General features: G+C 37.3%; 1 protein-coding gene across 1 annotated transcript in view; it reads left to right on the top strand.

The window, feature by feature from the left end:
* ADGRV1 (adhesion G protein-coupled receptor V1) overlaps window positions 1-21,430 on the top strand; it is a gene marked incomplete at its 5' end in the record, with an annotated part of 258,760 nt that overhangs the window by 106,961 nt on the left and 130,369 nt on the right. Inside the window, 6 exons of the mRNA XM_082075144.1 lie at window positions 467-874; window positions 2,597-2,781; window positions 3,959-4,208; window positions 4,379-4,518; window positions 5,883-6,043; window positions 8,265-8,365. Of these exons, the coding sequence (XP_081931270.1) occupies window positions 467-874; window positions 2,597-2,781; window positions 3,959-4,208; window positions 4,379-4,518; window positions 5,883-6,043; window positions 8,265-8,365 (1,245 nt within the window). The remainder of the gene's footprint in view (window positions 1-466; window positions 875-2,596; window positions 2,782-3,958; window positions 4,209-4,378; window positions 4,519-5,882; window positions 6,044-8,264; window positions 8,366-21,430) is intronic.

Here is a 21,430-nt window from a genome sequence, read left to right as displayed (position 1 = left end):
CAGGTTTCCAGAGTGGTTTATTTTTTTTCCTTTTGTTTAGCTTTTATGTATCTGAAATGCCTGTCTGTACCCTGAACCAAGGGAATTTCATGCTACAGACCTAAACTTACATTGTGCCCTCTGGAATTCACCTTACAGTTGTGCTAACATTTCTGTAACATCTGTTCACCCAGAAAAAGCTTTGTGATTTTTGTTTTGCAAAAGAACGAGAGGGATCCTGTATACTATTGACAATATAGATAATTCTTTCCCTGGGTAGTCAGTGATTACAGGTGACAGATTGCTATTTCAGGGAGATATTTCATTTAAGGTAATTGTTATATAATTCTTAACTGCATTTTGAAAGAGGGTTTCTTTTTTTACACATTTAAATTCTACCCATTTACAACAGGAGTTCTACAGCAGCTGTTTTTGAACGATTATATCTGTCATAATGTTACCCAAAACTCTTTTGATTTGTTTTAAGGAGCTACAGAAACCTGAACCTATTGGCCGGACCTTCATATCTCCAGCTGTGGCAGGACAAGATTTTGCCAGATCTGAGGGTTTATTGACTTTTGAACCTGGACAGAGAAATATGTTCCTGGATGTGACCCTGACTCCAAAGACAGGATCTTTAAACCCATTTCCAAAGCGTTTCCAGGTTGTACTTTCTAATCCCACAGGCGGTGCCAGGGTAGATGACGTGTATGGCATTGCTAACGTCACCATTGTGTCAGATTTGGACTCCTTGCCAGTTTGGGGGCTCATTGATCAACTCCATCAGCCTCTTGATGACACCATCTTACACAGAGTCCTCCAGAATCTGAATGTCAAAGTGGCTACAGAAACCACAGAAGAGCAGCTTACTGCTGTGATGCATATAATAGATAAGGTAAACCTTTCCTGCTCTTTCTTGAATGACCAATGACTTTAATAAGAGTAAAATAACACACAGGCCTGTGATAAGATCAAGGACAGCATCCACAGCAGGGACCCAGGGATCCAGGGACACAGACAAAGGTAAAATAGAAGCTGTGAAGTCCCAGTCATGGAAGAAGTTTGCCTGCTACAAGTTAGGATGGTGGCAGGCAATCACCAATCAAATAGGTTGAAAAGAACAACTGGTATTGATTTTGTGTATGTACCTATAGCACGATGTTTTGTGCTGTGCCACATTTTCCCTTTGGTGCCATGCTTTCCCAGAGCTTGTTATGATTTCTTGATTTTCAGGGCATATCTTTGTTGGTTTTAGCCCTGGCACAAGACAGTGAGGCTCAAGGTTCACAGAATCACAGATTCACAGAATGTCAGGGGTTGGAGGGGCCTGGAAAGCTCATCCAGTGCAATCCCCCCATGGAGCAGGAACACCCAGATGAGGTTACACAGGAAGGTGTCCAGGCGGGTTGGAATGTCTGCAGAGAAGGAGACTCCACAACCCTCCTGGGCAGCCTGGGCCAGGCTCTGACACCCTCACCGGGAACAAGTTTCTTCTCAAATTTAAGCAGAACCTTCGAACCTCCTGTGTTCCAGTTTGTACCCATTGCCCCTTGTCCTATCACTGGTTGTCATCAAGAAGAGCCTGGCTCCATCCTCCTGACACTCACCTTTCCATACTGATCCCCAGGAATGAGTCCCCCCTCAGTGTCCTCTTGTCCAGCTCCAGAGCCCCAGCTCCCTCAGCCTTTCCTCACACGGGAGATGCTCCACTCCCTGCAGCATCTTGGTGGCTGCGCTGGACTCTCTCCAGCAGTTCCCTGTCCTGCTGGAACTGAGGGGCCACAACTGGACACAATATTCCAGGTGTGGTCTCCCCAGGGCAGAGTAGAGGGGCAGGAGAACCTCTCTGACCTACTGACCACCCCCTTCTAACCCACCCCAGGTACCATTGGCTTCCTGGCCACAAGGGCCCAGTGCTGGCTCATGGTCATCCTGCTGTCCCCAGGACTCCCAGGTCCCTTTCCCCTATGCTGCTCTCTAATAGATTGTTCTTATCTTCACATTTGAATACAGTCAACACACCAGCAAGTCCTACCAGGACCAGCTGGAGTCTTCTGCTGTTGTCTTAACCAGGCCTGCATCTTCTTTTCCTTTTTGTTCCCTCTGCATTATCTCTGGCAATCGGGCTGGCGAGTACCTGAGCACTTCAGCATTGCCCCGAGTTCTGTGAAAACCCTGGGACTAGTTTTGTGGCTTCCTGGCTCTTCTGGACTTGTGGAGCAATGCAAAATGGATCTGGAAAATGTTTAAATGTGGAGCTGGAAAATGTTTAAATACCTAGACACAAAACAGTATAAAAATATTAATGAAGAATAATTCATTTGTGACTGTTGCCATTTTGACACAGAAATAATATCAAGAATCCTCAGGACGCAACGATCTTTGACTTGTGAAGGAATGAAAAGTCCCACATGGTTTCTTTATAAATCCATATTAGTAAGGATATCTTTGTGTAGTTTTGACATAGAATGCACCTGATGCCTTGGACGCAGTGATCAAGAAATGAAAAATATGCTGAACTTTCAGAATGAACACTGGGGTAAATGTTCGTTTTATGAGGAAATGTTACAAGCAGACTTCTGTGCATAAAGTGTTCGATTTCTTCTCCTCCCTTTAGGTGGCAGATGTTGGTGAGAAACAGTTGCTCACTGATAAAAGTAGAAGCCTTTTCTATGAGATACTCTGCACCCTGGCTAGCCCAAAACGCGAGGACACACGAGGATATAGCCTGCTTGCTGCGGTCACCGAGAAATTTGCCTTTTCCCTGTTGACAGGGGTAATGTGTGGGTCACCGGGAGAAAGGTAAGTAACCTTGAAATCAAAATATGTTTTGAAAATACCGGAAAGCTAATACAATAAAAATAGAAATGATATTTTTTTAGAAAAGGGACTTATTACCTGTATGAAAACATATTGCACTCTATCAGAATCTTACAAAGCACTAAGAGCCGGTGTCACAAATGCGGGGTAGCTCTGGGAGTAGAAGTCAGGAGATCTGGGATGTATTAACTCACCATTAGCTTAAATATTGCTTAGAAAAGGATTAATTAATCTTGCTAAGAAAATAACATGTAATTATATGATGGAGAGCTATGCTTTAAGATTTAGATGACAGTAAGTAACCCAAAACTTCTACTGGCGTTCTCTAATTTCTGTGTACATGGTTTTGCTCACTTGAACATTATTTAGAATTGTTTGAAAGCAACTCATAGTTTTTACATGTAGTTTCAAATTCCTAGTTTTTTCTGCAAGTGCATAATAACCTATGGCCAGGCTAATGGGCAGGGAAAATAGATGACTGCAGAAACAGATGACAGTTTTATGACACAAACACTTTTCAACAGTGGGTTTCTCCCACTGTGAACCTATTAAAAAGCTGGTAGTTGAATCTAGAATAAAAACATACCGTTTTTTTTTTTTTTTCCCGTCAGGTGAAAATCAGCATGCTTTAGATTTCTTTCTCATTTTCTTTTGGAGATGTAACTTTCTGTGACATTTCATAAGTTATAGGGGTTAAGATGCCCATCTCAGCCAAAAGACAGTAAATGGCATAAATAACAGTGCTATCTGGAACAGTGTCCAGAACTTGAAAGTTCAAATTCGTTATTGCAAGTTTTTTGTGTCTTCTCTTGGAAATAAGGGCTAGATCATCCATTTTAATGCTTCTCCTTGTTATTGACTCTTCTCTACATCAAGTTATAAAGATGAATATTATGATAACCTGTTTTACCATGGGATGGCTTTTCTTACAGATCATAGTGAGCAAAATCCAGAGGAGAAATGGAGAAGCCAAAATACATAATAATTCTGCCCCTCCTTTTTTTCACAGAAACTGAAGCTGTCTTTTTATTAAATGTAATAAAGCCTAAAATGATGAAGGAATAAAATATTAATTACGCATACATTTTAGAGTAATTATGTGAAGAATAGTGAAAGTTCAGTTCCACTTACCAGCCCTGTTGCTTTTCCTCTTCAACAGAGGTAAAAATATCCTTGACAGCTGCCCGTACATTGCAATAATGGCTCACAACTGGTTTCCTCAGCAAATCAACGGACACAGATTTGATGGAAAAGATGGAGATTTTATTCAAGTACCTGAACATTTGTTAAAGGTCTCTGTTGTGTTATCCCCTCTTCAAGAAGGGAGCTGTGAATCTGTACAGTTCACAGAATACAGCAGTCAGCAGTGGTTCCTTACTGGAGACAAAGAGCTTGCCTTGAAGAACAAGGTTTGAAGATAATGCAATTTATTTTTTCAATAAATTAATTATATATTACTTGAACCATCTTAAATGTCTTTAAAATAATGTGAGCGTTTCAGTGTGTATGTGATTAAAATGAGCACTGACTGTTGAATTTTAATATTAAATTTGTGTTTATGTTGTGTGTATTGTTTCAGGTTTTTTCTATGAGTTTGAAGGGTCGGAGTTCATACCCTTTGAAAGATAACAATGAAGTTGTTTATCGGATTTATGCTACAGGAAGTCGGATTGTTCCACAAAAGTCTCTGTGTCTCCTCTGGAACCAAGCTGCTGAAAGGTTGTTTTATTAATCTGTTTAGTTTTCCAGTTTCTACCATGAATCTGTGTATTTGTATAAAATCCCATTAAGTCCGATTAGATCGTCTGCAAGTATGAAATTGATCTATTTCTTATCCATCTTTTTCCCTTAACTTTTCTGGCCTTTGTACCAGCATGTAAAACATTCTATATAATAAAATGTGTAGTTATTCTAACTTAGAGATTTCTCAGACTTCTACTATTGATTTTTTTCATTACAGTACTGTTTAGTTTATGTAATGATGTGTTGGGCAATGCTGAGAGGCCATAAATTCCAGAATTGCATCACTTCGTTAATATTAGTGTCTTTTGTACTCTTCACAGTTGTTATCAGACAACATTTTGAGTCCATTCTTACAAAGAATTAAACCTGCGTCTCTGGTATTGCTTCAAGTCACTGAAACAGAATATTCCTTATTTGCTAATATCCAGAATTTTGGCATAACTTTTGATGATTATTTCTGTAGGGCTCTTACTTTTTGACAGAAAAGCCATCTTCTGGTAGTTTTTAATATTGCTGCTGCTAGCTTGACTTGATGTATCCTGGTTTTCAGAAGTGGTGAACTGCTGATCATTTTCCATTCTTATTGCTACTCACACCATTGCAAACGATGTGCTAAAGTTTTCTGTGTATTCCCTTCAATGCCCTATTATTTGATTTGCCTATTTCTTTCCTGTTCACACAGTATAAATGAAATTAGAGAGAGTTACGTTCTATATCCTGCGGACAACTAGTTAGTTTAGATATGATTTCATTAGATGGTCTGGATTATATCAGTCTGTCACTGATATAAACTATTCAGAAAGAAGATGCAGCAGAATTTACCTGCATACTCTCCTTTTATCTAGACATTGTATCACAGAACAATGTGGTTTCCACTAGAAATGGCTTAGGATGTCACCTGTAGTATCCTTTTCCAAAATTTTCAGCAATACTGAAGGAGAACATGTATTTTAGTTTCAAAACAGCAAATAGCAAGTGTTCTTCAGAATGGGCTAAAGTGCTGTGCAAGTTTAAGCAACACACTATTTAAAAATTCAGATGGGACTGTGAATCTTGTGTAAGTTTTAAAACATGGCCACAAAAAAATTTCTAGTGGAAAAACAAAGTTCATTGCTATATATTTATATTTTTTTAATAATATAATTTTTTAAAAGCTGTTTAAATTTCATGTAAATATGCTGTTCTAAAAACTGCACATGAAAGATGTGCAATACATAAAGATAAACTTATGCAATAGTTTAGAAAACCCGGTGTTTTCAGAGAGACAACAATTTTCAAGCCTGTTTACCATGTGAATTAGACAAGTCGATTTCCAGCTTTGTGAACATTTTGTTTTGCAGCTGGCTGTCCGATAGCGGGTTCTGCAAAGTGGTTGACGACACATCAGACTACGTGGAATGCTCTTGTTCTCATATGTCCATTTATGCAGTTTATGCCCAAACAGATAACTTGTCTTCCTACAATGAGGCTTTTTTTTCTTCTGGATTCATCTGCATTTCAGGTCAGTTGATGTAAAACAGTTTTCTCATTAATAACAACTGACGAGCAGTAAGACTGATTGATTTTTAACCATTTTAGTAACTGATAACAATCTGTTTATATAGATGGGTATTGGAGGAATGTCAACTAACTTAATGGTATTTATGTTGCCATCTGATCCAATATTTGTACAGTGACAAATTTTGCCACTGAAAAGAAACAAAAGTCCAGCAAAGAAATGTAGGTTTTTTTGTGAACCTTTACTTAACCATATAAGAGAGAAATACATCATTCATTTAAGGAAAGAAACTTAAAAATCGAAAATTCACCTGCGTGCGGGATTAAAGTAAATTTTCCTTCTGGCGTTGATAGTCCCTGTGCAAGGAGGAACCTCAGAGCAGTGGGGTCACTGAGAAAACAAGCTAAATGACTTCTTAATTTGACCTTAGGGCGCTTAAATGAGGTTCTGGGTCTGCTCCTTGTGAGGTTTGTAGCTTCTATACTAGATCATCAGTGTGTGAGTAACAAAAACAGTGCAAGCAGCTAAATCTCCTATTGATCCCCTCTCAGCAAACTGCCCTAAAAGGCTGAAGGTAAGCTCCTTAATTGTTTTAGAACCTCAGCCATAAAAAAAAGAAGACAAGGAGAGAGAAGAAAACCCTCTGGTTTCCACCTACTTCATAAAAACTGGTTGTTTTATTTAACAATTATGAAATAATAATTTTTTAGCAGACAAAAAAAGAACAGATTTAAAAATACAGTTAAGCTTCTAACTCATGTTGTGTAACTGAAAGTAAAAATAAAAAGACAAACTAAAATAAACAATATACAATAAAAATAAATAGAGAGCTTATACAAAAAAAAAAGACATAGAGAGCTTATACCAAAAAAAAGACAAACTATAATAAACAATATACAATAAACAAATGTAATTACTGTTCTACAGACAAATTTAATTGATGAGACAAATACGCCACAGAATGCCAAATTTTATAGAAAATGAAGAAAAACAATACAAAGTAAACCAATGTGCTGTAGAAACTGGAGCTAAGAGAAATATTTTGCTGAACTAGAAGAAATAAAGACCTGCATATCTTCAGTGCTGTTTTTTTACTGTAGTCATGTGTCATAAGAATGTATTTTAAAAATTAGAACAGTTTAGCCTGCTTAAGGATTTGCCTTGAATGTAACTGCAGTGCCTTTTGGCTTCTTTGGCTGGCTGAAGGTGTTTCCTTGCATGATTATAAATATTTAAATTTAGTGATTAACAAATTCCTTTAGATTCAAGAGCTATGAGGATATTGTTTCTCTAACATCTCCACCTAGGTGTGAAAAATAAAAATAAAAAAAATAGAATGAAATAGAACATTATTATTTCTGAAGTTAACGTACACAAATAATTTTATAAATATTGCTAGCTAATTTTTGAAAGGTTTAGAAATTAATGTTTTTGCAATGATTTGTTTCATTTGCGTCTTACAAATGCTTGTAGTTGAACAACCACTCTGTCTTAAGAGAGAATAAAAGATCTGCCCTAAGTATCCACATCCCTGCCCTTCCTGGGGTGTGCAAGTGCACAAACAACTTTACATGAGCTTTAGCTCACGTTTTCCATAGTGGCTCAGTGTTCCCAGGGCCCTTCTTGCAAGAACAGCTTACTGGTAGGTAAGGAGCCCTTCCCATTTCTGTTCATGTTCATATTCACAATTAGTGAAATGAAAAGCAGTGTTATTCTTTCTGAGTACTGTTACAATATATTTCTACATGGAACTCAGACGAAATGGGAGACTGGCATTTAGAAAGTTATAGCTATGTCCTAAGGCAATGCTACCCAGCTGGAGGCAATTTTTTATTTATTCATTTCTAAAAGCATTTTTGCACGCAGTAGTTTGAACACTGGAGAGTTACTTTTGCTTTATAATAAACTGTTATGACAATAATCCGTATCATGGAGAAATTTTTTAAAAACAACACTTTGCAAGAATGATTTGTTTACATCATGCAATTATTTTAGATCCCAATCCTATAAAACGTTAAATAGATGTTATTCCTTAGGTAATACATTCATGTGTGATCCCAGTGTGAACAAAAGTTTATTCTCTCTATAGGATTTGGGGTTTACATTTGGTGATCTACACCTTCAAGAGATCCAGCATTGTTGTTCTTATCTAGCATAGCTTGATAGAGTAAGCTTTAAATTTATTTTATTATTATTATTATTTTTTTTAATTGTTTCTCTATAGGTTACACTTTGGCTATTATCTCCCACCTGTTCTGCACCAGGTGTGCAATGTTTGCAGCTAAACTTCTCACTCACATGATGGTTGCCTGTTTGGGTACTCAGGTAAGAAAAAAGGCTGAAGTCTCTAAGTGTAAATTAATTACCTCTTTATTTTATTTTTCCTCACTTTCATGGCCTCGTCTGAACAGATCTGCTTTGCTTTTCCACAGTGCAAACATGTTTGGAAAATGTAAAATTCCAACACAATACTTATAATTAATCCAATATTCATATCCTATGCAGAGAATTCAATTGGAATTATACAATTTCTGAAAATAATTAGAGAAAATTTACGGATGTATAGCCCCATGAGAAGATAGGCCTGTATGTGCAACAATTAATGTTTTGATGGTGGGCTATATAATTGAGATAAAAGAGTTCCATCACTAACATAATTATTTATTAAATAGGTTAATGCCACTGCTCTTAAATTCTGTGGGAAAGGTTTATTTTGAGTAGCAGATGCTGAAATCCCTTTTGCACTCTAGTGTTTGTTGGAAGGTATAATTATGAAGACTTTATATGATGAAAGAGAATAAATTGTCTTCCTTGTTCTCTCACACCTTTTCAAATAGTAGTTAATGGAATGTCAGAAAACTGAAGGAGCACATGAAAAGAGAATATGTCTCTCTGTCCTATAAAATATAACTTCCTCAGCTTTCATACATCTGGTGAAATGGAAAGCTGTGAATAACCTCAAGTATCTTAAAAATTACTTTATGGAAAGATTTCTTAAAAGGGAGATTTTATGTATCTCTTTAATGCTATAAAGAGGATGTAAATACAAATTTACATGTGGAGACACTAAGCGTATTAGCAGGCAGGTTCTTAGAAGAGTGTCTGAAATCAGGGAAATACTCTGTAGATAAGTGAAACAGCTCCGGTTACCTGCAGTTTACCAACTGGAATATCTCTCAGACAAAATTTGTATACTGCCATAGTTACTACATCATTTCATTCATTTTACCTCATGATATAGTTCTTTGTTGTACAGAGGATTGCATTGATAATGTTCATCATGCGACTGGACTTAAAATAGAAGGAGCGGGAAAGGTTCCTCAACTCCATCTAGAGATCACTGGATACCTGCCGGTTTCTTGCATTTTAGGGAGTAAAAGCTTTTTGACATCTCAGTTCCTGATTTTTTAAATGTGTTGTTTTTTTAACTGTTCTGTTTAGTTACATGGAAATATAGTTTATTGCAGGGAGCTGTAATACTGGTATACCAATGAGCAGGCTTCATTTGGGACACATAGCTTGTAGCTCAGGTAAGCACCTGCATATGTGAAAATTATACTAAACAGGATTACTGAGAGCATTACAGCACATTTTAACACTCTAAAGACAGATTTTGCAAAAGCTTCTTCTACTTTTCCTTCGTAGTGAATGTTGAGTTGTTTGTGTTCCCAGAATTATTTAGTATTTTGTGTATAATGGAACTACACTTATCCATATTGCATTCTTTCTATCTCCAATACTTTTCCATTTCTTTGGCAATATATTGCATTTCCAGTACAGTTTCTTTTTACAGTGAGGTTTTTTTCACAGAAGTCTTTTATTTTTTTTTTTTCCTCTGTAAGGACTCCTTACTGGTCTTTTGGACCCCTTGAAACATCTTAATCTACATGTGGAATGAGACAGAATGGTTTAGTTAGGAAGGGACCTCTGGAGCTTCTCTTGTCCAACCCATCTGCTCAAGCAGGGTCACCTAGAGCCGGTTGCCCAGAACCATATCCAGGTGACTTTTGAATCGTTCCAAAGATGGAAACTCCACAACTTCCCTGGGCAACCTCTTCCAGTCCTTTCTCCGGCCTTGCTTCTCAGTTTTGGTTTAGTTATTTCATAAATACCTTTATCATCCTTAGAGTTACTTAGTAGTTCATTAACTACCCTTATTTGTACTTGCACGGGACTTTATAGCGTCTTTGGACTACAGCTGCCACTCAGTCCAAGAACTGCTTGTTTATTTCTGAAGATACACTAAACACGATTTCCCTGATTTACTGGTAGAATTTTCATTCCAGGTTGTATAAAGCTGTTAAACTTCTGTTCCTTCATTCTCAGGCTAGTGATAGATCTGCTTTGCTATAAAATTAATGTCATGCTGTCACACACACACTTTCCAAAGAATATACGGTGAAAACAGCTACAGCTATGGGAAATTTTTCACTTGAACTGCATGTTCAATCAAAATTCATTTTTCATGAAAGTAGTCTAAGTCAACATATCTCGAGACTATGTATAAAAGAAAGTAAACAGATGTTTTTGAGGCTTGACCTAAATGGGAACTAAAATATAAAGTTACTGCATTTCTTTCTGCTAAATGCAGCTCTAAATATAATCATACCACTTTTATATATATATATATATATATACACATACAAGAGGATTGTCAGTTGTATGACCTAGAAGTTTTTATCTGCCGACAAATCCAGATTTCCAAATAGTAACTCTATTGTCATCTTGCAGGTTTCTCTCAAGAAATACATAGAAAAAAAAAAATATATATATATATAAAGGAAAACTGTATGAAAAGCATGTACTACACGGGTGGAGAAAAATGGTAATTGTTAATGCAGGAAAATATTACAGAAGTAACAGATTAAGAAAGAAAGGATTTTCTTCTAAGGCTTAAAAGCATAAAAATGCCATTATTGCCTTTTCTTCTTCATATATAAAGGTAATATTGAGAAGTCAGATATCTCTGGCTTCTGAAACACTTTGCTCAGTTCCAGCTGCTGAAGGACTTTGAAACTGAAGAAGTTAACTTTAGCTTATGCCCACAGGTTTTTCTATCTGCTTGCTATATTTTTGTTCAAATACATGGCTTTTAAACTTTTATATGAAATACTCGTCTGTGCAGAATAATTCCTGAGACAAATGTCATCTGGTGTGTATATAGTAATTTAGATTAATTACAGAGGGACTATTTAGAACAGTTCTAAGTCCTTTTGTTATTCATCCTCAATCCTCCCATCTCGTTTCCTTTTGCCAGGCAATTATTCTGCAAGTTTAGAACAAAACTTTTGAAAGAGGATTTTAGCAGGGCAACTGCTGAGCCAGTTAGCTGGCTTGGAGAGGCAATAAAGACAGTTTGGCAGCAGCTGTTGAAGAAAAGAAAGTGGCTTTAAGGCAGAGTGAAAAGAGAAAGGATTTGTTTGACAAGAGTGAACTGAACTACTGTGCTGGCTGTTCTGAACAGCTGAAGGAAGATCTTTATACAGTTACTTGTGTTGTGATATGTTGGCATATGTTCTGCCTAGAGAGAACTAGCATGATTAGGAAGCCTGAGTTTAACAGAAAACTTTAAACAGAAGATACTTGGACGGCTGCCCTGTTTCCCCCAAAAATAAGACAGGGTCTTCTATTAATTTTTGCTCCAAAACTCATTACTTTTTTCCATGCATAGCTGCCTGTACACTATTTAAATTGACTTTTTAAATGAACTGTAACTAGGGCTTATTTTTGGAGTACAGCTTATATTTTGAGCATCCTAAAAATTCCTGAAAGATTATGCTGGGGCTTATTTTTGAGATAGGTCTTATTTTCAGGGAAACAACGTATATGCACCTACAAGTATTTGGAGTCTATACATATGATTATATGTTAACAATACAATTAAGTTTTGTAATTTTGCTAACCAATGACTTTCTATGAGAGGAGTTATTTAAGACAGTTTTAACTGAGAACTTGCGATGCATAAATCAGCACTTAATATTTCTCAGTTTAAATAAAAGGAAAATATTAACACTTTGCATTTTTGCTAGTAATATTTAGGCAGTAGGAGACACCAGGATTGTACCTGTTAGATTTCAAACCACTCTGGAGAATGAAGGAGCTGATGTTTATGTGAGCAGTTATATTTTTACTAGAAAAGAAAAAACAAGCTAAGAAGGTTTCCAGGTTAGATTTTTATTAGTCTTGTAGTGCGTGTTGGGTTTTTGTTTGTTGGTTTGGTTGGTTGGTTTGAGGTTTGTTTCGTTTTGTTTTCCTGCAGTTGCTACCAGTGCACTAATGATTACTGTCTGTAGATGGCAGTCAAACCTTTTCAGCACATTGCTCAGAAATTTTTCTGTTCTGCGGTTTCTCACGGGAATCTGTTACTCTGTCACTGACGGGGAATAGTGATTCACAATATTCGACCTTCATTTCATTCTCAGTGTATCTAGAGCTTCTAGTGTTAATGCAGCATTTGCAAAGCATTCAAGAATAGATGTTTGGTGGAACTCATTAGGAAGACATAAAAGGCTATGTATTTCTAAACATATATTTTTCCTTTCCGTTCTGATAATAACTCAAAGAATTGTAATGTCTCCAGCAAACACTACTTCTTGGATCATTAGTCATAGTATTTTGTTCGTTCTTTTAACCAGCGTGTTATAAGTTCATGCAACAATACCTCAAATGCATGAAGAAAAAATTACTGAGATTTTTGGGTTTGGAGTAAATTTAGGTGAAGATTTGTGTATTTGAAAAATTAAAGTACAATGAGAACATACTTCACAGTGTCTCAGTACAGTCATACTAATCAATAACTTTTTTATTCTCAAAACAGTTTTAAACCTAGATTACAGGCTTAGTAGGAACCATTGCTTATGGCTCCTGTGCTTTGCTTGGGGATTCCCAGGCAGAAATACATGAATAAGCACTGTGTACATGGCTTTTACGTGTATATTCAGCTTGATGCCTCTTGTCCTCATTAAGTTTCAGTGTGGATGCGTTGGCCATTTCTATAGCATGTGCCGAGTGTTGAAAATGATGTGAACATGTGCTGAGTTCTCCACTTAGAGTTTTCATGTGCGCGCTGCTGAGCCGCTCTGTGTATGTGCACTCCTTGTTCCTCTGGAATATTTGAACATCCCCAGTCTGTTTACAGCAATAACCCGGTACAAATGGCTTGCTATTCTTCTGGCCAGTAATGCAAAAATAAAGTCTAATGGTCAAATAGCAAAAGGTCATATGGGGAACTGTCATCCTATTTTTGTCCTCGAGCTACAGTAGCACATAGCATCATTATCCATCACTCTAACATCTGTAATAATTACCAAGCTGGCAAGCCAAATTCATCCTACCATTGACTTTGACAGAAATGCATCATGAAGAATTATATCTACTGTGTTCAGCTGTGCATTATCCAACCTGAGGAGAAATACAAACATACATGTCATTTATGTTTGTTTGTTTTTTTTTTTAGAAGAAGAATAAATGGTACAAACAATCCTAGTTTAAAAAATTCTTAAACATTTATTTGGAAATTATAGGCTGCAGCCTTGGTAAAACTGTTGTTTTGTTATTTGGATTTAGATCAGGAGGAAGATAGAAAACACAGTTCTGACAGAACTAAGATAAATTTTAAAGATGTGATTAAATCTCCACAAGGTGATGAAGGAGCAGGGTATGAAGGAATGATCATAGAGCCTGCAGTTTCTGCCATTGTATAAATGTAAATCTTCTGCATTAACTGTGAAATGTTACGTCTGCTGTATTGTTAATCATAACCCTTCTCTTCCAAACTTCCAGATATATAATCAAAACCCAAAAGAAAATGTCATATGTACCGGGATATGAGGAGTTTATAAAGTGTATAGAATCATAGAATGGTTTGGGTTGAAGGGCCCTTCCCAGCTCCCCCAGTTCCCCCCCTGCCATGAGCAGGGACATCTTCACCAGCTCAGGGTGCTCAGAGCCCCGTCCAGCCTGGCCTGGGATGTCTCCAGGGATGGTTCATCCACCACCTCTCTGGCCAACCTGGGACAGGCTCTCACCACCCTTAGGGGCAACAATTCCTTCCTCATGTCCAGCCTGAATCTCCCTCCTTTAGTTTAAAACCATCACCCCTTGTCCTGTCACAACAGGCCCTGCTCAAAAGTCTGTCCCCATCTTTCTCATGGGCCCCTTTTAAGTACAGAAAGGCCTCACTACGGTCTCCCCAGAGCTGCTCTTCTCCAGCTGAACACCCCAACTCTCTCAGCCTGTCCCCAGCAGAGCTGTTCCAGCCTCAGATCATTCCTGGGGCTCCTCTGGCCCCTCTCCAACAGGACCCTGTCCTGGCAGTAGAGAGGAGCCTTCAACTCAATTCAGTCCTTTATGGTAAACCTCTGCTTTTTAGTCACTGATGGGGAATACTAATTACAGAGCTATTTCTGAGAACCCTGTTGCAGAGCTTCACTAAACTCTGTGTCCATATGGAATGTGAAACCTCTCATGGAATACGAAACAAATATTTTTATGCATTACTTTACAGTTAGAACCCAGTTGCCCAGGGTGAGGGAATTTTCCTTATAAAACCTAATTGTCTTTGAGGGCAACTAGGCCTGCAATTTCCTTGCTCTGATTTTCTTGCTGTAACATGACATCAGTAAATAATGCTGCACATGGTACCATCTGCCCTTTGTGAAGCTGACAAAGCCATAAATTTTGGGAACGTCCAGAATAAGCCAGTGAGAATGAGACCTGGGGATCCAGAATTGGTGCCTACTCTGCAAATTCGGTGTCATGTTAATGTGTTTTTTCCTGTTACTCTTCAACGTGAAACGTTTCAGTAAGAAGAATGATGGGTGGTCTTCTTCCACACTTATTGTCAGTGTTCTTATCTTTGGGATAATAATATCTAAAAAATTATCATTTAGAGAAGGGGAGATTCTACAGGTGTTACTTACAGTGAAAGGTGGAAAAGATTTCCATTTCTCTTAGAGGAATATTGTTACTTATTCAAGAAAACTGGACATTCTTTGCATTTTGGAATACCTGATGACGTTGAAGTGATGAGAATGTTTCTCAAATGAGTACTCAGCCATTAACTCCCTAGGTGGGATTTCATAATGGGTTGAATTCTTAAGGATGCTGTGCAATCTCTCTGTCCCTGCACAACTTCTGCTAAGACAATTGCGGAATATTCCATTCGTCCTGGGATAAGCGAAGTTTCCATAGGATGAGCAAATTTTCCTGCTAGGCCTTTACTGTCATATTTCCTGATAAAGGAAAACAGTCCTTCTGCTAATCATTTGTTATCACAAGAATAAAAATTATGTATTCCTGGAAGTCTGGCTTGCATTACTTCCATGGAGTCTGGGGTCACTCTGAAGGGTCAGCGTTAGGCTGCAGTTGATACCACATAATTTACTTTGATGATCAAATATAAGGATGATAATTATGTTTTCCAGCAAATTTGTATTTAAAATTAATTTTTATTATATAGTAGAAGAGTAGCAATGTTAGTTTAAATTATACATTTCTGTTAAAATTAGAGTTCTGTCCAGCACGGCCAGGTAAGACACTTGTTTGGGATGTCAGAGGGAAAAATACATCAATAAGAATGTTTATGTGGATGACCTGCTTTCACCAATTCCTTAAATGACATTTTTATGATTTCAGTAAATAAATGATAGTTGCTTTACAACAACGGTCACTCTGTTTCAGGGTATGCGATGTGTATTCCCTAGTCCTGCTGATAACATGTTCTGGTATAATACAACATGTAGGCATTTCTTGGAGTCTCACCTGTGTTCTTTGTTACCTTTGCAAGAAGAATTAACACCTAAACCTTTCCTGCCAGCAACTGTATTAGTAGGCTTCCTACTAATTTAATTACTTATTAGCTGATTTCAGTCATTCTCACCAAGACAGAGCAGAGTGTTCATGCAACTTCTTTTTCAGAAGCAGTTTCAACCTAGTAATTAGTAGAACTATTTGGGGATTATTTTACATTGTAAAAGACAATTTCATAGCACAGTAATCCAAATTGAATGCTTCTGTAGCAGAGCAATGCAGTTTTACGATCAGGCTCCGAGGGCCCATCTCTATTAAATTATGTTACTACTTGTGATACTGCAATATCCAAGAAGAATCAGATAATCAAAGATGGAGCTAATCAGGGATTTGTAGTGGAAGAAATTATAATTTTTCTTGAGATGTCAGGAGGTGAGAAGAGCGATTTAGCCACTGGGACCTTGTTGCAGCATCTTTCCCTTTTTCCAGTAGAGGGAGTCATCTTGCCTATGGAGTTCCATCAGATGTCGAGCTGCTGTGGCTCTGAGAGGCTTGAAATACACATGATCCCATCTGTAGATAGTCAAAGCTCAGGCAAAAATAAAAAGCAATGCAGTCCCTATAAAAGTGGATTTTTAAGATCTCAGTCTCGGGAGTGTGGAGGTGTAGAAGCAGCTGATATACGATGGAGGGAGGGCAAGAAGTGGTGCTCTAGAAGTCATGGTGGGTGATCGGACATGTAAGAAATAGATCTGAAATACACAGATTGTTTACATTTTATGTTAAGTTTTTTCATCAGCCAACACAGGATTTTGGTGTCTCACTGATAACTTATTACAACGGCAGTACCCATGTATTTCTGCTTTCACTATTCATAGGGATAATGTTACTTTACCACCCTTATTCACTTTTCTGTGTTGAGTCACCACGTAGTGTCAATGCACAGGCTGTTAGTATCTTCTTATAGATTATCTTCTAGTGCTTGCCAGAACTCAGATATATGAGCAATACTATACCATATGTTAGAATGCTGCTACGTTATCTCACACCTCCTGTCTTCATTGCAAACAGTCAAATGTTCTGTTTATCACTTTAAAGTAAAAGATAGGAGATTTCTATCAGCTAATGCCTTCCAGCTCTTTTTTCATTATACCCTATTTTCTGTTTTTCCCCAACATCACAAACAGTTGGGGACCACACACAGAGAGGAATAGGCAGAAACATTCCCAAATTGCCTATTCATTGCTTTTCCCTCTGTCTTATGGAGAAGCAGGTTACACTGCTGCCTCTCTCTGCTTCATGCTTTTCATTGCCATTTTTCAGCTCTCATTCCCAGTTTCTGCCTCCTTTCTTCCTCTCCCTTTGTTCTGTCCACTCATGCATGCCCATCTGCTTTAATAAAAAGGTAGATATCCATTACTCCTCCTAATTAGCCAATCTCCCATTGCTTGCTTCCCCACTACAGGTTTTTCCTCAGCCCTGTCTAGATGGAGAGATGAACCGCAGTAGCTGCTTTACCCATAAATTCTGGCCCTAGAACAGCTGTGCAGTATGAATCTGAACCTTCCAAAACATTACTAATTTATCTTGCCTTGTGGAGAAAGAAATCCATAGGCTTTCGTGAACAATAGCACCTCGATGTTTTTCCTTTACAGACAATTAAAATAATACCAACCATTGAATGTTCGGCTCCTGTTTTCACTCCACCACTGTCACTTTGTTTGCTCACTTCCAAGTGCAAGAGTATGTGCAATAATATTTTGAAATTGTCTTTTTGTTTCCTTTTTTTGCCAGTTCTCTCATTACCTACTTCTTCATATCTTCCAGGCAGCTAATGTTCCATAAGCAGTAGATTAACAACTCCCTTTCAAGACTTAATTGGATTAATTATTGGTATACATGAAACCAGAGCCTGACCTTGCGAGATTCATATGGCAAGTGTAGTTTTAGGCGTACCAGAGTCCTAATAACATTTGAAATAAATGAATAAGATTTTACTAAATATCAGCTTACTAATGATTACAGTTAAGTGATTAAATACACTTCTATAATTTTTGATAGTTTAATAAGCAGGCTACAGTAGAATTTTATACACTTATATATAGGATTTTGTTCACATCATGATTTTTTACTGTTGTTGTATAGAAAGTGTCTTTTGAAAATGGCATTGTGTGTATTTACAATAATCAAACAAACAGGTCACAACACAAAGACAAGACAGAATGTCCATTTTGGTTATTCTTTAGTGTTCCATGTAGGTCATGTCAGTATCTTGTGCTAAATAAAATATGATTTGCAGCAAAGTACTAATACAGATGCTGATCTGAATAGACCCTAAAAAATGACCATGAATCCATAAATGCTGGGAATGACAGTGAATGATGAGTGAAATAATTAATGAAGAGTTTGGGCTGTATATTAGCCAGAGGGAGAAATGAGGAGCATATGAAGTATATGGTCATATGCTGAAAATAAATAAACTGTTTGTGTTCAGTCATTAAAAAAAGGCTTACAAAACCATGATCATTGATCATAGGCTATGCTATATTTCCATATTTCTATTTCAGTGGGAACCTTCTCTTTTTATATTAAAGGATTTGGAAACTCAAGCAATCTAAAAGATCGCTTTATGTAACAAAATTGCAAAGTATATGCCTAGATCTTGTCACCTGCTTCAAAACATTGCAGAAAACTGTTCAAAATCACTGAGGTGCTATTTTGATGGGAATCCAGTCAATGAAGAGACATCATATATGAAACGCTGCTCAGTTCTTTCTAAATTAATAGCTAGGCAGCTAGTGGACAATCAAAGAAAATGAAGGAACCAGGAGAGATCTTTTTGGAATAAGAAAGATGAAATAATAGAAACCAGCTTCTTAAACACAAGACATGTACATCAGTAGAAAATGTGTGGCTGGAAAATCTTCTGGGAATGACAGAATTTTATATGTTTCTAGGAGAGAAGAGAGAGGGAAATAAGCAAACACAAGATAATCAACAACTTTGTTTTTACTTCACAGCTGGAATGGGATAGGAATCTTCCCTTAGTCAATAATTGTGGGTCAGCTGGCAAGAAGTAACTTGGAAAGCACAGGAATTCAGGGCCTTAAGGCTGTCTGTGAGTAAACAAAGAGAACTGCATCAAATGAACACCCAGTCATCTCACCATTTACCCATGAAATGCCTGCTCCACCCAAAAGACAGATTTTCTGATGAAAAGTGTTAGCCCCCCCAACCAGTATTTATCCTTGGTCCTTGCACAGATACTGTCCAGAGACTCACAGTATTTTATTGAAACAGTTTTGGACAGACATTGCTCTCGTCCGTGGTCTGATAGAGAACTGCATGATCTTGCACCACTCTACAGAAGCAGGTGGCAAAGGGGGGACATACAAATGTTTTCACTTTGTTATACAAGGCCAAGCAGATCCCCCTCACGTGTGCTTTTAGGGTGGTTGAGCTCTACAGTGTTCAGGTTCAAAATCAGGAAAATTCAACACTGAGAGTAAGTTAGGAAATAATTTCTCTTTTCGAGACGAAACCAAACCAAACCAACCAAGCAAACAAACAAAAAAAAACCCACAAACAAACAAAAACCCACCACAAACAGACAGAAAACTAAAGCAATATCTGAAGCCCTGGTTCATGATAAGTGACTTTTTTTTTTTTAATGTCTTGTCACAATGAGAACAAAGTTGGCAAGAGGGATCAAGAAGTCATACAACGTAAGTGTGTCCCTTGAGGATACATCAGTCCTCTAAGTCTAACATACCCACCTGTTTTATCTTCCTGCCACCTCTTTCATAGATGTGCATGATTCAGCACAAAATGAGAGGCAGATAGGGAAACACATAGGTGAAAAGTGTATATAAAGAACTGTCTGTTCTTTCTAAATTCACACTTAAAAGTGGCTCATAGTTAGTGCTATTTGTTATTTCTGAAGTATTTTTAAAGTACTGTGAGTTGTGCTTGAGTGTAATGTGTGACCTAGATACAGTAGTGAACTTTAGCTGGAGACAATTACATGAACATTGTCAAAAAGGTCTGCACAGGAGATAAAAGACTGAGCTCTGTTAACAAAATCTATCCTCAGATTAAACCATGCTCCTTAGTTAGTGCAGATCCCGCAGTCTCTTAATTTAGAGCAGAGTTTTGGGTACATTGGTGGCTAATGTGTGCCTAAACCCTCATCTTAACAATTGCTAAGTCATTAACTCATTGTGATGCACAGAGTCCTACCCTTGACCTGGGTCAGTTTAAAGTGATGTTCATATATTAACCTTTATAGTTTGTAAAAACAAGTACCTTACCTTCGACTTTATGCAGACAAATATATGGCATTAATTCTTTGCTCATTACTTACTTTTAGCTGAGGTCAGACATCTAGCAACGAATCACTTCAGGATGATTATTATTTTGGGTGGCTCAGCTTCCCAGCTTTGAAGAGCAAAAAGTTTCAGGATGTATTTGATAGTAAATGCTATCTATTGTTAAAATACGTTTTGTTGACATCAGGCTGTTTTCCTAAAGCATTGCATAAATGTGGTTTCACTGGAAAAGGAGTGGAATAGAAGCAAATAAGGAAGGTGGATGAGGTGATGTTCACTGTGTGATTGCTAAGTCTAAAGCATTAGCTTCTCAGCAGCCTTCCATGTTATAAAATCCTATGAATTAGTGATGGAAAGGTCACGTTTATCTTCCTCTACCTTTGTGAAATTTTTACTCCATAATGTATTCTTGGTATGTTTATTTAAGAGTTTTAAAATAATTTGGCTTGGAGGCTTCTATCACTTACATTTTAAGCTTGCTTTGTTCTATGCCTATATGCTGGGTACTACTAAAAGGGTAAAGTCAAAGGTGAACTTGATCTTAATTGTGCTAATAGATCTTCCCTGATATAGGAAGCAAATGTAAGGCTATGTTGATTTTCTGTTTAGACACTGAAGGCACTAATCTGCACGCACAGAGCTGTGGTAACTTTCACGGCATTTGCTAATGCTTTAGGTCCTCCAGGTTTAATTTTTTTAATCTTTATATTGAAACAGTTCACTTTTGGAGGTGGAAACACAACATATCAGTGGTGATCTAAGCAGTCTGCCGAAAGGCGCATGTCATTCTTTCCTCCAGCCTTCACAATTCTGAGTGTCCTTACTAAGCCTCACCACCTTCAGAAACTGCCTTTGTCCAGAAATGCTGAGATCACAGGTGTTATTAGTGGTCCTGATAAATGTCAGATTCCAGTAGATTTATCAAAGGAAAAAAGAAGCAGTCTATTTTTCCAGCCTCTGAAATTACTTACAATAATATCTTCAAACCATTAAAATATTCTAGAGGGATCTGCTAACGTTTAGCTATGTATAACACAAGCTATCCCCTCTTCAAAATTCACTGCCTAATTCATTAATATAGTTCTAGAAAACTGGAAAAAATTTTTTTATAAAGCAAAACCAAATTAATGCAAACCTTTATTTTTCAGTAGGTCATTGCCTGCTTAATTGTTTCATAGTTTATACAAGTTGCTCACTTGTAGCTTCATTAGTTTATGAAGTTACGCACTGTTTGTGATACTTACAATGCGCTAAACATTACAAACAGATATTTGAAGAGAATAACTAATCTTTGGCTTTAGCTTTAGACATA

The sequence above is a fragment of the Streptopelia decaocto genome (genome assembly GCF_964273445.1).
Source record: "Streptopelia decaocto genome assembly, chromosome: Z".
Taxonomy (NCBI): domain Eukaryota; kingdom Metazoa; phylum Chordata; class Aves; order Columbiformes; family Columbidae; genus Streptopelia; species Streptopelia decaocto.
Note: the sequence above shows the minus strand (reverse complement) of the source record. Positions and strands in the feature narration are given on the sequence as shown.